Consider the following 15423-nt stretch of genomic DNA (forward strand, 5'->3'; position numbering starts at 1 on the left):
TACTGAGTGTTGATGTTCTATTGGGACACTCTGTAAAAACAACTCCTTATCTGTGTAAAACAACTCCTTTCCCCACAGTCCCCATTGTAGATTTCTATATAATCACCTTGTAATATTCTCCTGCAGTGCACTCTTCTGCAGACTCTGTGTGACTCTGTATAACCAGTGCCTCTTCTTGCAAGAATAAAGTACGACAAAGACATTTCATCTGTTTGAGATCTTTATTTCAACGTTCATTAGGACTCATCTAGGTACATTGACATAATTTCCATTAAAATCTTGGCGCTGCGAGCAGGGTTCTATGGAAGATCGTCCTGAGACCACGGGAGATCAGGGACTGATCATCCAGGAGAAGTAAAAGCATTAACTTCCTTCTTCCTCCTCATAGACTCAAATGAAGCAAATATCGATTCTGGCGTTAAAAAATCGATTTCAAAATTGTACCAAAAAAATAAATCGCGATACATAGGTTAATCGATTATTTTTCCCCAACCCTAGTAAATATGTACAGTATACTGATATTCTTCTCATATGTCTTCATATAATAAGTGTTACTGGCATGCTGCACTTCATTGTGCTTCACGTCGTACCTTGATTGACACACGAGGTGTGAGCTACAGAAACACAAGCACAGCTTCATGCCAAACCAATCATCTGAACTTTTAAAACACTTCTAAATCAAAGCTTAAAACTTTCCTGTTTGCTGCTGCCTTTTATTAAATCAAATAATGATCTTATACTGCACTATAACTTTTACTCTTGTGTGTTATATTCTATTTTAGCTTCGATCCTAGCTTTTATTTTTAGATTGTTTTTATTTTCTAGTATTTAATGCTTTTATGTTTTTATACCTGTTTTAATTATTTCTTAATGTTCTTTTGCACTTTGTCGCAATGTTCTTGAATGTTAATGTAAAGCACTTTGAATTGTCCTGTTGCTGAAATGTGCTATACAGATAAAGCTGCCTTACCTTGCCTTGCCTAAACTGGACTTTACCACCTGATCTCCACCAACATCAGCAGAGCCAGGAAACTGCCATTACAGCTGGCTAATTGTGCATTACTGCCAATACTGACAAGATCCTTAAAATAAATGTCCTTGAAATGCCCCTTCTTAGAATATGGAGGTGATGAAAATTGATACGATTTCCCAGAACAGTGGAGCAGTGATGGCCTACAGGTTGGAGCTTGGGACCGAAAGGTTGCCGGTTCAATCCCCACGGACTGGCAGGATAAATTTGGGTGGGGAAAGTGAAAAGCAGCGCTTGCCCCTTCCTCATTACCACCACCACTGAAGTGCCCTTGAGCAAGGCACTTAACCCCAACCGCTTCAGTGGCCAGCAGATAAGACTGTGGTTGTACTGAGCAGCTTCAAGATGTGAATGTGTAACTGTGTGGATGTGATCAGGGCGTTCCTGAAAAAGAGAACATTGTTCTCAGTGAACTTCCCCTTCAACAGATAAAGGTAATAAAAAACAGCTGTAAACCAGCTCAACAATCACCCTTTTATTGTTTTACCAGAGAGGAGCGGGTCAAAATCTCTCTCAGCATCTTTCTATTTTCTCTGTACTTCCTTTTTAGTTTTGTTCTATCATCCTGTATCTTCCCAGTGGTGTTCTTCATGTATTCAAATCCCAACATTCACATTTTGGTCAAAGTATGTTTTTGCATCAAAATGCTATTTTCCTTTCAAGTCCTTCTAAAACCTTTTTCCCACATCGTGACCTGACGTAGGTTTCTGCAAGATGACACTGCTACATGTACAGTATATATACTAGGGCTGGGACAATACACCTATCTCCTGATTCGATACTATCATGTTACTTGGGTGCCGATTCGATATATATTGTGATTTTTAAGTACATGGACATGTAATGTTTTATACTTCTGGTGAATATAATCCAATCAATCTTATTTCCATATATGTATTTTGTATACATTTCCCTTTGTTAACACCTTATTTTGAAAACCAGACATAGTCACAAATGTATACTTTCTCTTACTTCTCCAAGGTCATTACTAGCTCTTCCGTCAGCTCCTTTCTCTTTATAATTTATATCCATGGTCAGCTCCATCAGGGCCGTTTGAATGCATCATTTTTAATTTATTTTGAAAACTTTTCATAACAAACAAAAAAAGTAACATCTACAGACAGACTCAAAAACATACCAACCCCACATACAGAAAACAAGCATAAAATAAAATACAAATGAAAAATAATTTTAAAAAAACATGCATGCAAAATTTTTTCGTTTGAATGCATTTAACATAAACATCAGTATATGGGTACTCTAGTGTTGTAGCGTCAGCCAATTTGAATGTGGATATGCGAGTTACCTTTCCCTCCACGCCTTAATTTGACACACCTACTTACTGAATCTGAGTTGATCATTTATACAGCACTTGTCAAACTGTAATTTGTACTGAAGATGAGCTCACCTGCTTTGTAGTTACCTCAAGCAAGGAAATGTTTTTTACAAGGCTGTTGAAGATGTTGAGGATCCCCTGTCTTATCCTCACAGGTATGCTCCTTTTTTTTGTCCTTTGGAAAACTGCATTGAACAGGCCGTCATTGCCTGATCTCAGAATACCACAGATAACTGCATTGAACAGGCCGTCATTGCCTGATCTCAGAATACCACAGCAGCTCTCCAATGACCTGCCTGGCTGCTCGGCTATCTTCAGTGGAGACGCAGTGGGCAAGAAAGAAAAATTAGAAATGCTTCTGACATCCAGGAAGAGAAAGACTCTTTTATCTGAGGACTTCTACCTGAATGTGACTCAAGACTGTCCTTCTTACATTGAAAGGAGAGGTTTCTTTACAGAGCCTCTCAGTGAAGAGGAGAAGGATTTTCCCATTGCCTACTCCATGGTGATCCATGAGAAGATTGAGATGTTCGAGCGACTTCTACGAGCTGTTTACACTCCGCAGAACATCTACTGTGTACATGTGGACCAGAAATCCTCTAAGGAATTTCAGAAGGCCGTGGAGGCAATTATTTCTTGCTTTCCTAATGTGTTTATAGCCAGCAGGTTAGAAAGAGTGATATATACCTCGTGGTCGCGGGTGCAGGCAGACTTGAACTGCATGAAAAACCTCCTAAACTCACACGTCCAGTGGAGGTACCTGCTAAACACCTGCGGGACAGACTTCCCCATTAAAACCAATGGAGAGATGGTTCATGCTCTGAAGGCCCTCAACGGGAGAAACAGCATTGAGTCTGAGACCACCAATGACTACAAGAGACCCCGTTGGCAGTATCATTACGATGTGACTAACACAGCTGTCATCAGGACAGATGTGAAGAAAGGTCCCCCACCCATTAGCAGCCCCATGTTCCAAGGAAAAGCTTACATTGTGGTCACGAGAGCCTTTATGGAACATGTGATGCATGACAAAGAGGTTCAGCAGCTTGTGGAGTGGGAGAGGGACACACACTGCCCTGAGGAGCACTTGTGGGCCACTCTACAGAGGATGCCCTCTGTTCCTGGATCAACACCAGCCCACTCCAAGTACGATACATCAGACATGCTGTCCCTCGCTCGTGTGGTGAAGTGGAGCTTTTTATCAGGAGATATGAAAAACGGAGCCCCGTACTATCCCTGCACTGGTATTTACAGAAGAGAGGTTTGTGTGTACGGAGCTGGTGACCTCCCGTGGCTCATGAGTCAACATCATCTCTTTGCAAATAAGTTTGATCCTCTGGTTGATGATGTTGCTATCAGATGTCTGGAGTCAGTCCTGTATCACAAAGCTTTAGGCCATGACCCACTGCTAACAGATCACACCACGTTGTAAAGCTTGTAATTATTTGAAATGTAAAATATGATGTACTAAGGAAACAGTTCGTACTTAGACAGGTAAATATGATAGAAACCATATTTATTCTTTATTATATTGTCAAAGATTTTCTACTGAAATGGCATTAATATTTCTTATTCTCAAAATATCTTGTAATGGGATTTTTTTTTAAGTCTGTGGCTTTTAATGTTGTTGTCAGTATGTTGTTAAGATCTATAATTTATAATATTCTGTGCATTTGTATTTATTGTCAAGATATTAATATGTATCTTGCTATGTCATTTTGTTTCCGTAGCAGAACTCGGAAACTATTTCACTTAGGAAGTTCAAATTTGGTATGATGGTTGATAGTGTGGTCTCGTTGTGTCTTTTGGGGTTTAGAAGTCCAGGGTGCCCAACATTTTTTAAATTTTGACCAAAACTGTAATTCCATTAGTTACTAAAGGGCAAAACCTTTGGCCCTACTTTAGTAGGGGTCAAGCAGTGAGCGGGGGTATGTGAGCTATGCTCAGTTTTGTCTTGTTGTCAGGAGCACTTGTCATTTAGCCAATATTTTTCTAAACTAGCAAGTAAAAACAACTATTATTTTCATCATATCATTTAGTAATCTCAGAACAATGTTGCATTACATGTATAAGTGAGTTTTATGTTTGTAATCAGTGCCTGAAATGGGTCGGTTCTCACTGGTACTGAGTACAGGTACTTCTGTTTTTTGTCCACATGAGTACTCTGCCATTTTATAACTAGCTGCAGTGCAAATTGACTCTGAGGCTGTCGGTAAGTTTTCTGTTTTACTCAATTTATGTTGATTTGACACACTGTAGCCTCCTTCAAGGTGACATTTGATGTGAATGCGTCAGTGGAGTTAAATAAATGCCCCCAGGTTTTGCCCATATATATATGCAATATTATATTTGTGTACAATTAGATTTGTATAAATAGCTACATTTAAAGTTGTATTATTAACTATATACCTTTATGGACAAACTGTGGAAATGTATGTTATACTGTTTGTACTGTTTGTAATGCAGATTAATTTAAAAAGTTTGATTATGCCTTACATGCAATCCTTATATCCTGTGTCATCTTTTTTGTGTAACTGTTTGACCATCAGAAAATGAAACATTAAACAATTTTCCCACACTAATCTTCACATTTAACTTTTGTAACAGTGGTGTAAGAGATGTTAGACTCCTACAATAGCAGGTAACATGTTGCAGGTTTAATACACACCAACTGCATCCATCATTTGTGCCTAAGCAACACCATACTTACAGCTTCTTATGCCCCCATCTAGTGGTAAAGGTGGGTAAAGCAGACAATTCTGAAGTTTCTGTGCCCAAGTGCTCAGGTCAACAGGACACTCTCTGTGGTCTGTCAAATGTGAGATGTGGTTACTCTGTTTATTGTTTTTATTTTTGGCAAATATAGCGAATGCCTCGCATGTGATGCATCCTGTAAGACCTGCTTTGGCCCACAAGCACTGGATTGTTCTTCTTGTTTGAAAGGTACAAATACTCACTGTCTTTGGTCATGAGTGTAAGTGTAAAGCCAAGACACGTTATCATTACACTTGTTCAACAAGCATAAACATGATGAAACGGTTAAACATGGAGGAAAGCAGCGTTTCAATATGCTCTGTCTGCAGTCTCTCATCCACCGCCGCTTTAGACAGGCACAGTGCGCTAGCTCGGTGGCTAACAGCAAACTGTAAACACGTGTAAGTTATTTAGTTGAGTTGTGAGGGACTTTTTTCCACTTCAAGCACTGTCGTCATGTTACTCAGACTACAACAATAAAAGTATTAACTTCCTTCTACCTCCACATAGACTCAAATGAAGCAAATATCGATTCTGGCATTAGAAATCGTACAAAAAAAAAATTGCGATAGGTGAATCAATTATTTTTCCCAACTCTAGTAAATATGTACAGTATTCTGATATTCTACTCATATGTCTTCATATAATAAGTGTTACTGGCATGCTGCACTTCATTGTGCTTCACGTCATACCTTGATTGACACACAAGAGGTGACGAGCTGCAGAAACACAAACACAGCTTCCTGCAAAACCAATCATCTAAACTGCTATTTTCCTTTCAAGTCCTTCTAAAACCTTTTTCCCCACATCGTGACCTGACGTAGGTTTCTGCATGACGACGCTGCTATATACAGTATATATACTAGGGCTGGGACTATACACCTATCTCCTGATTCAAAACTATCATGATACTTGGGTGCCGATTCGATATATATTGCGATTTTTAAGTATTGCGATTCGATATTACCATTTATTGTCATTTTTGTTCACTTTTTTTAGCACTAGACAATGGGAAATAGCTGAATCATACACTTCTAGGGACTTTTACTTTGAAAAATCTCTAAATTAATCCAGTAAAAATGTTAGATTTTCAGCATGTACTGTATGTAGTCAGATATGTCCTGAAGTCAAATATATAAGTCATTGTCAGGAATTATTTATTAAATTCTTTCCAGCAACCCAAAAATCAAAGAATAAAGACATTTCCTTCACAAATTAGTAGTATTTCCTTTTTACTTTATAAGGGACATGTAATGTTTTATACTTCTGGTGAATATAATCCAATCAATCTTATTTCCATATATGTATGTTGTATATACAGTTACCTTTGTTTACACTTTATTTTGAAAACCGGACGTAGTCATGTGTATACTTCCTCTAACTTCTCCAAGGTCGTCGCTAGCTCTCCCCGTCAGCTGGTAAATGGACTTGGACTTATATAGTGCTTTTCTAGTCTTCCGACCACTCAAAGCGCTTTACACTACATGTCAGCATTCACCCATTCACAGACACATTCTTACACTGATGGCAGAGGCTGCTAAGGTGCCAAATTTGCCCATGAGGATCTAATCTAAATACTCATTCACACACCGATGGCTATGCCTTCGGGAGCAATTTGGGGTTAAGTGTCTTGCTCAAGGACACATCGACATGTGACCCAGAGCAGCCGGAAATCGAACCACCGACCTTCCGATTGGTGGACAACCTGCTCTACCCTCAGCCGCCCACAGCTCCATTCTCTTTATACATCCATGGCTAACAGCTAACTGTAAACACGTGTAAGGTATTTAGTTGAGTTGTGACTGACTTTAGTTCCCTAGTAAGCAGTGATCCAGTGTTTGTGTCCTAGGATGATTGTAATGGAAATTCTGTCAATTTCCCTAGATGAGTCCTAATGAACGTTGAAATAAAGATCTCGAACAGATGAAATGTCTTTGTCGTATTTTATTCTTGCAAGAAGAGGCACTGGTTATACAGAGTCACACAGAGTCTGCAGAAGAGTGCACTCCGTTTCACACCCTCACAGAGGGGGAAAGCAGGTGAAAGGATGTTTAAAATGTCATTGACGCCATATTGTCAACACAGGGTTAAAATAGGTGTAATCCATTCATCTATTACACTCTTCAAAGCTATTTATATTTAGACGACAATATCTCACTTTTGAGTGTTCCGTTAAATTAATAAGTCTGTTAATTTATGCATCCACAAATCGGGAGTTTTTTCTTTTTCCAGCTGTTCTTCCTGCATTTGGCAGCTTCAACTGTGTTACTTTTAATCTGGATTAAGTGTTTAACTTCTTCGTATTTGTCTAATATATATTAGTTTGCTCTTCCTTTGTTAAATGTGCCTCTCTGCCTGTCTGTCTGTAGACTTGTCCATGTCTGTGATGGGTCAGATGCTGCAAACACCTCCTCGTTCATGTGAACGCGCTCATATCCAGACTGAGAAACCCTGGGTTGACTTACCGAGTTGATAACCAGCTTCGTAGTACAGTTTAGCGAGATCTCGTTTGTTAGGTTAAGTGAAGCCAGATAACGAGAAGGTACCCTGGGTATGTTGAATTCGCTTCGTAGCACAGGCCTCAGGACCCTGTTTAAAGTTATTCATTCTGTTATTTATGCTATGCAGATGATACACAGCTTTATGTCCCGCTTAAAATCTCAGATTCCAGCTGTTTAACGTCCCTCAAGGCCTGCCTAGCTGATATACTGTACATTGGTGGATGTCCCAGAATTTTCTTCAGCTGAACTCTGACAAATCAGAGGTACTCCTATTTGGTCCCCTCAGTCACAACTCAAATTTACATGACAGTCTCGAATCCCTCTCTGTAAATATGAAACCAGTTGCAAGAAACCTGGGTGTTTTATTTGACACAACACTTTGCTTTGAGTCACAAATAAAATGGGTGGTGCAATCCTGCTTCATGCATCTCAGAAACATTTCTAAAATTAAATCTTTGTAATCAACTCATGACCTCAATATAGTAGTCAACGCTCTTATCTGCTCCTGTTTAGACTACTGCAACGTCCTTTATTCCGGTCTCAGCCAAACTTCAATACATCGCCTTTAACTAGTCCAAAACGCAGCTGTTAGACTGATCACGGGTACGAGGAGATTTGAGCACATCACTCCGGTTTTAGCTGCACTTCACTGGTTGCCTGAAAAATTTAGAATTGATTTTAAGATTTTATTATTAACTTTTAAAGCTCTGCATGGTTTGGCACCAAGCTACATCACTGAGCTCCTTACACCCTATGTGCCACTGCGAAACCTGATGTTGTCTGACTTGGCTCTACTGGTTGTACCCAGGTCTAGGTTGGTGACTAAGGGTGACAGGGCCTTTGCCATCAATGCCCCTAGACTGTGGAACAGCTTACCTCGGGACCTCAGGTTAGCTAGCTCTACTACCAATTTTAAATCTCTTTTAAAAACCCATTTTTAAAAGAGATGTCACGCCACACAACAATGTGTTTGGATCCAGCACAAGTCCCCTATCACACCAGGTGCACTGGTTTGCGTCTGAGCCAGAACAACTCATAAAAGTCTGGTGGCACTCTGCAAATAGTCAAACAAATTAGATTGCGTCAGTTGAATGTCACATAACTGTATTACTTATTGTTGACTTTTGTCAGCCACAGCCACGCTGTACAAAGGGGTAGCACTAGAACTGGCACTTAAACTCTTCCACACAACTCTCATACTACGCAAGGGGCAGCCTCTCACACTAGGCCTGCACCATATGAGGAACATCTGCGATGTGCGATAACACTGTTTAATATTGCGATGACGTTGTGACTTGCGATAAATAAAAAAATATTGAAGTGTGCATATTAGCTATACATATACATATACTGTATTTAAAATATAACTAGGCTAAATGTTGTTTCTAGAGCAGCAACAGTAATGTTTACAACAGCAAAGTCACCATATAAACTCTCTAATATCTCACTGGAAACAATCTAAAATGTTAATGAAATAAATCATATTCCTGACATGAAAATACTAAGTGAAGTTTATAAAGACTGAAGAACACAGACATCAGTCAGTATCAGTCCTTCCTCCTGTCCTCTGTCCTCTGTCCTCCTGTCCTCTGCTGCAGGTAACATTAGGGCGGATAGAGGAAAGAGGGGTTGCTTTGTTTCAGCCAGCTGATGAATTTGTAAGTTAAATATGTGACAACCAACCTAACAGTGAGACTACACAGCCTACGGCCAGGTAATAAATTAACAACACAGATGCTCAGTGTGCAGCGCATGTAATGGAAAATTACACTGTTTGTATCGATGTCTCTTTGTGCACCAGTGGAAAGTTACTGTCTACTCTGTCTGCATGTCTCATGTAGTGGGAAAGTACTGAGTGTTGATGTTCTATTGGGACACTCTGTAAAAACAACTCCTTATCTGTGTAAAACAACTCCTTTCCCCACAGTCCCCATTGTAGATTTCTATATAATCACCTTGTAATATTCTCCTGCAGTGCACTCTTCTGCAGACTCTGTGTGACTCTGTATAACCAGTGCCTCTTCTTGCAAGAATAAAGTACGACAAAGACATTTCATCTGTTTGAGATCTTTATTTCAACGTTCATTAGGACTCATCTAGGTACATTGACATAATTTCCATTAAAATCTTGGCGCTGCGAGCAGGGTTCTATGGAAGATCGTCCTGAGACCACGGGAGATCAGGGACTGATCATCCAGGAGAAGTAAAAGCATTAACTTCCTTCTTCCTCCTCATAGACTCAAATGAAGCAAATATCGATTCTGGCGTTAAAAAATCGATTTCAAAATTGTACCAAAAAAATAAATCGCGATACATAGGTTAATCGATTATTTTTCCCCAACCCTAGTAAATATGTACAGTATACTGATATTCTTCTCATATGTCTTCATATAATAAGTGTTACTGGCATGCTGCACTTCATTGTGCTTCACGTCGTACCTTGATTGACACACGAGGTGTGAGCTACAGAAACACAAGCACAGCTTCATGCCAAACCAATCATCTGAACTTTTAAAACACTTCTAAATCAAAGCTTAAAACTTTCCTGTTTGCTGCTGCCTTTTATTAAATCAAATAATGATCTTATACTGCACTATAACTTTTACTCTTGTGTGTTATATTCTATTTTAGCTTCGATCCTAGCTTTTATTTTTAGATTGTTTTTATTTTCTAGTATTTAATGCTTTTATGTTTTTATAACTGTTTTAATTATTTCTTAATGTTCTTTTGCACTTTGTCGCAATGTTCTTGCATGTTAATGTAAAGCACTTTGAATTGTCCTGTTGCTGAAATGTGCTATACAAATAAAGCTGCCTTGCCTTGCCTAAACTGGACTTTACCACCTGATCTCCACCAACATCAGCAGAGCCAGGAAACTGCCATTACAGCTGGCTAATTGTGCATTACTGCCAATACTGACAAGATCCTTAAAATAAATGTCCTTGAAATGCCCCTTCTTAGAATATGGAGGTGATGAAAATTTATACGATTTCCCAGAACAGTGGAGCAGTGGTGGCCTAAAGGTTGGAGCTTGGGACCGAAAGGTTGCCGGTTCAATCCCCACGGACTGGCAGGATCAATTTGGGTGGGGAAAGTGAAAAGCAGCGCTTGTCCCTTCCTCATTACCACCACTGAAGTGCCCTTGAGCAAGGCACTTAACCCCAACCGCTCCAGTGGAGCTGCTCAGTGGCCAGCAGATCAGACTGTGGTTGTACTGAGCAGCTTCCAGATGTGAATGTGTAACTGTGTGGATGTGATCAGGGCGTTCCTGAAAAAGAGAACATTGTTCTCAGTGAACTTCCCCTTCAACAGATAAAGGTAATAAAAAACAGCTGTAAACCAGCTCAACAATCACCCTTTTATTGTTTTACCAGAGAGGAGCGGGTCAAAATCTCTCTCAGCATCTTTTTATTTTCTCTGTACTTCCTTTTTAGTTTTGTTCTATCATCCTGTATCTTCCCAGTGGTGTTCTTCATCTATTCAAATCCCAACATTCACATTTTGGTCAAAGTATGTTTTTGCATCAAAATGCTATTTTCCTTTCAAGTCCTTCTAAAACATTTTTCTCACATCGTGACCTGACGTAGGTTTCTGCAAGATGACACTGCTACATGTACAGTATATATACTAGGGCTGGGACGATACACCTATCTCCTGAGTCGATACTATCAAGTTACTTGGGTGCCGATTCGATATATATTGTGATTTTTAAGTACATGGACATGTAATGTTTTATACTTCTGGTGAATATAATCCAATCAATCTTATTTCCATATATGTATTTTGTATACATTTCCCTTTGTTAACACCTTATTTTGAAAACCAGACATAGTCACAAATGTATACTTCCTCTAACTTCTCCAAGGTCATTACTAGCTCTCCCGTCAGCTCCTTTCTCTTTATAATTTATATCCATGGTCAGCTCCATCAGGGCCGTTTGAATGAATATTTTTTTATTTATTTTTTTAAAATTTTCATAACAAAGAAAAAAAGTAACATCTATAGACAGACTCACAAACATACCAACCCCACATACAGAAAACAAGCATAAAATAAAATACAAATGAAAAATAATTTAAAAAAACATGCGTGCAAAAAAATGTCATTTGAATGCATTTAACATAAACATCAGTATATGGGTGCTCTACAGTTGTAGCGTCAGCCGATTTGACCACAGAGATGCGAGTTACATTTCCCTCCACGCCTTAATTTGACACACCTACTTACTGAATCTGAGTTGATCATTCATACGGCACCATTCAAACTGTAATAGGCACTGAAGATAAGCTCACCTGCTTTGTAGTTACCTCAAGCAAGGAAATGTTTTTTACAAGGCTGTTGAAGATGTTGAGGATCCCCTGTCTTATCCTCACAGGTATGCTCCTTTTTTTTGTCCTTTGGAAAACTGCATTGAACTGGCCGTCATTGCCTGATCTCAGAATAACACAGAAAACTGCATTGAACAGGCCATCATTGCCTGATCTCAGAATACCACAGCAGCTCTCTAATGACCTGCCTGGCTGCTCGGCTCTCCTCAGTGGAGACGTAGAGGGCAAGAAAGACAAATTAGAAATGCTTCTGACATCCAGGAAGAGAAAGTCTCTTTTATCTGAGGACTTCTACCTTAATGTGAATCAAGACTGTCCTTCTTACATTGAAAGGAGAGGTTTCTTTACAGAGCCTCTCAGTGAAGAGGAGAAGGATTTTCCCATTGCCTACTCCATGGTGATCCATGAGAAGATTGAGATGTTCGAGCGACTTCTACGAGCTGTTTACACTCCGCAGAACATCTACTGTGTACATGTGGACCAGAAATCCCCAAAGGAATTTCAGAAGGCCGTGGAGGCAATTACTTCTTGCTTTCCTAATGTGTTTATAGCCAGCAGGTTAGAAAGAGTGGTATATACCTCGTGGTCGCGGGTGCAGGCAGACTTGAACTGCATAAAAAACCTCCTGAACTCACCCGTCCAGTGGAGGTACCTGCTAAACACCTGCGGGACAGACTTCCCCATCAAAACCAACGGAGAGATTGTTCAGGCCCTGACAGCTCTAAACGGGAGAAACAGCATGGAGACTGAGGCCACCAATGACTACAAGAAAGGCCGTTGGCAGTATCATTACGATGTGACTAACACAGCTGTCATCAAGACAGATGTGAAGAAAAGTCCCCCACCCATTAGCAGCCCCATGTTCCAAGGAAATGCTTACATTGTGGTCACGAGAGCCTTTATGGAACATGTGATGCAGGACAGAGAGGTTCAGCAGCTTGTGGAGTGGGAGTGGGACACACACTGCCCTGAGGAGCACTTGTGGGCCACGCTACAGAGGATGCCCTCTGTTCCCGGATCAACACCAGCCCACTCAAAGTACGATACATCAGACTTGCTGGCCATCGCTCGTGTGGTGAAGTGGAGCGAATTAACAGGAGATATGAAAAACGGAGCCCCGTACTATCCCTGCACTGGTATTTACAGAAGAGGGGTTTGTGTGTATGGAGCTGGTGACCTCCCGTGGCTCATGAGACAACATCATCTCTTTGCAAATAAGTTTGATCCTCTGGTTGATGATGTTGCTATCAGATGTCTGGAGTCAGTCCTGTATCACAAAGCTTTAGGCCATGACCCACTGCTAACAGATCACACCACGTTGTAAAGCTTGTAATTATTTAAAATGTAAAATATGATGTACTAAGGAAACACTTGGTACTTAGACAGGTAAATATGATAGAAACCATATTCATTGATTATTATATTGTCAAGATTTTCTATTGAAATCGCTTTAAATATTTCTTATTCTTTATTTTCAAAATATCTTGCAATGGGATTTTTTTTTAAGTCTGTGGCTTTTAATGTTGTCATTATATAGTTATTGTAATTGTATAGTAATTTATAATATTCAGGGCATTTTGATTTATTGTCAATATATTGATATGTATCTTGCTATGTCATTTCTTATAATATTCTTTTCTTTATGATTTCAATGTATTTGTGGTGCCATCTAGTGGATTCTAAGCGGAAGAGACAAAGCAAAAAAAAATGACATCAATAGCAATTTGGAGATTATTATTTGAATCTTTTCAAACGTACTTGGTGTTTGGTCACTATATACTTTTAATGTTGCTTACAATGTCTACCTTGTTAGAACTGCAAAACTGGTACTAAATGGAATTAAAAATAATAAGCTACATCTTTGCTTCAGATTGTTGCTCCCACAAATGTTCTTCCTCCACAAGTCAGAGGGCACATTCAAGTGAAAATAGAATTTTTTTTTTCCCCAGGCAGGATTTTGATAGCGACGTTTCATCGGGTCAGAGACTGTGGAAGTAAAACTTTTAGAACTTATAGAAATATGTTAACCAATGATAGATAATATTGATCATAAAGGTATAAGATCTTTATTAAATGTTATATTATAATCCCCAGCCAGCATACTGTTCACCTTCTGTGTGTGTGTCTCCAACCTGACCTCACCCTGCCCATTTGCATGGCCACAGCACAATTTGATAAGACTGCATTCTTCTCTCCACCAGAATATAGACCGAACAGAGACCTTGTTTAAAACCCAGCTCTTATTTGAGTATCCTGTGTTGACTTTTTTGACATCCTGAACATTGATTTTTGTAGAAAGTTTATCAGGGATTTCAGACATCATTTGACCCAAGGTCTGAAATATTTTGCTTCGACAAGACCTACAATGTCATATTAAATCACTCTATTTCCCCTTTCACAATATCTCTTACTAACAGGCAGGAAAAGGGTAATCAATATAGGCTCTATATACCTATATACTATGAACTGTGCTTATCTTTGACCTGTTCAAATCTATTATTGCTTGGTAATGTTTCCTCATTCATGTTTTTTTTTTAATTTTCATAACAAACAAAAAAACTAACATCTACAGACAGACTCACAAACATACCAACCCCACATACAGAAAACAAGCATCAAATAAAATAAAATAGAAAAATTATAAAAAATAATGAAAAATAATTTTAAAAAAAACATGCATGCAAAAAAATGTTGTTTGAATGCATTTAACATAAATGTCAGTTTATGCTCTACAGTTGTAGCGTCGGCCGATTTGACCACGGAGATGTTAGGCTCCGGTACAAATCCGCAAAACGGGTCCGGATAGGAGTCCACTTGCACGGCGGGACGGATCCGTAACAGATACGGATCACGGATCCAGACCAGATCCGGCCCGGACACTGCCCGTATCCGCTCACAAATGAGCTTATCCTGCCCGGATCCGATTTGGACCCGTTCATTAAGCAGCTCATCCGGCCCGGATCCGATTTGGACCCGTTCATGAAGTGGCTCATTCGGTCCGGACCCGTTCCGGATCCCTTATTAAAAATGGCTCTGGCCAAAACTAGCTACAGAAATATCAAAAATCTAGCTGACCAACATTTAGATTGCTCTATAAAAGCTTGAATACTTCTTATAACCAGTCATTCTTTATTATTAATAAAACATTCAATTAATTTAAAACTTGAAAAAATCTGAACCTATTCTTTAAGCCACCCTGTGATTCTCCAGGTAAATGCTTTTACTGTGAAGCAGAAGTAGGAAAATTGGGTTATTAGCAGTAACTTAATAGTTCTGCTACTGCTGTAAGAGAGCCAGCAGTTATCAGTGAGGCTCATGTCAGATCAAATTAGTTACGCTGGGAAACATAAATGCATAGTTTCTTGTAAATCCCGTATGTAGTTTTATCCAAAGGTGGACTCTGCCTTACCACCGTGGCCCGGGTTCAAATCTGACCTGGGGCCCTTTGCTGCATGTTAACCCCTCTCTCTCCCC

At 39.5% G+C, this 15423-nt stretch overlaps 2 protein-coding genes across 2 annotated transcripts; both read left to right on the forward strand.

Annotated features, from left to right (window-relative positions):
* Positions 1-2436: 2436 nt before the first annotated feature.
* Positions 2437-4961, forward strand: LOC141766244 (beta-1,3-galactosyl-O-glycosyl-glycoprotein beta-1,6-N-acetylglucosaminyltransferase 3-like). The gene is made up of 2 exons (XM_074632916.1): positions 2437-4164; positions 4348-4961. Exon 1 carries the CDS (start codon positions 2467-2469, stop codon positions 3796-3798), a length of 1332 nt encoding a protein of 443 aa, XP_074489017.1. The 5' UTR covers positions 2437-2466; the 3' UTR covers positions 3799-4164; positions 4348-4961.
* Positions 4962-11902: 6941 nt separating this feature from the next.
* On the forward strand, positions 11903-14042 carry LOC141766245 (beta-1,3-galactosyl-O-glycosyl-glycoprotein beta-1,6-N-acetylglucosaminyltransferase 3-like). The gene has a single exon (XM_074632917.1). It carries the CDS (start codon positions 11942-11944, stop codon positions 13271-13273), a length of 1332 nt encoding a protein of 443 aa, XP_074489018.1. The 5' UTR covers positions 11903-11941; the 3' UTR covers positions 13274-14042.
* Positions 14043-15423: the final 1381 nt, after the last annotated feature.

This window comes from Sebastes fasciatus, chromosome 4 (genome assembly GCF_043250625.1).
Source record: "Sebastes fasciatus isolate fSebFas1 chromosome 4, fSebFas1.pri, whole genome shotgun sequence".
Classification (NCBI taxonomy): Eukaryota; Metazoa; Chordata; class Actinopteri; order Perciformes; family Sebastidae; genus Sebastes; species Sebastes fasciatus.

What these genes read in the sequence shown, in the direction of transcription:
- LOC141766244 (XM_074632916.1), top strand. Translation starts at nt 2,467, where the DNA reads ATGTTTTTTACAAGGCTGTTGAAGATGTTGAGGATCCCCTGTCTTATC.
- LOC141766245 (XM_074632917.1), top strand. Translation starts at nt 11,942, where the DNA reads ATGTTTTTTACAAGGCTGTTGAAGATGTTGAGGATCCCCTGTCTTATC.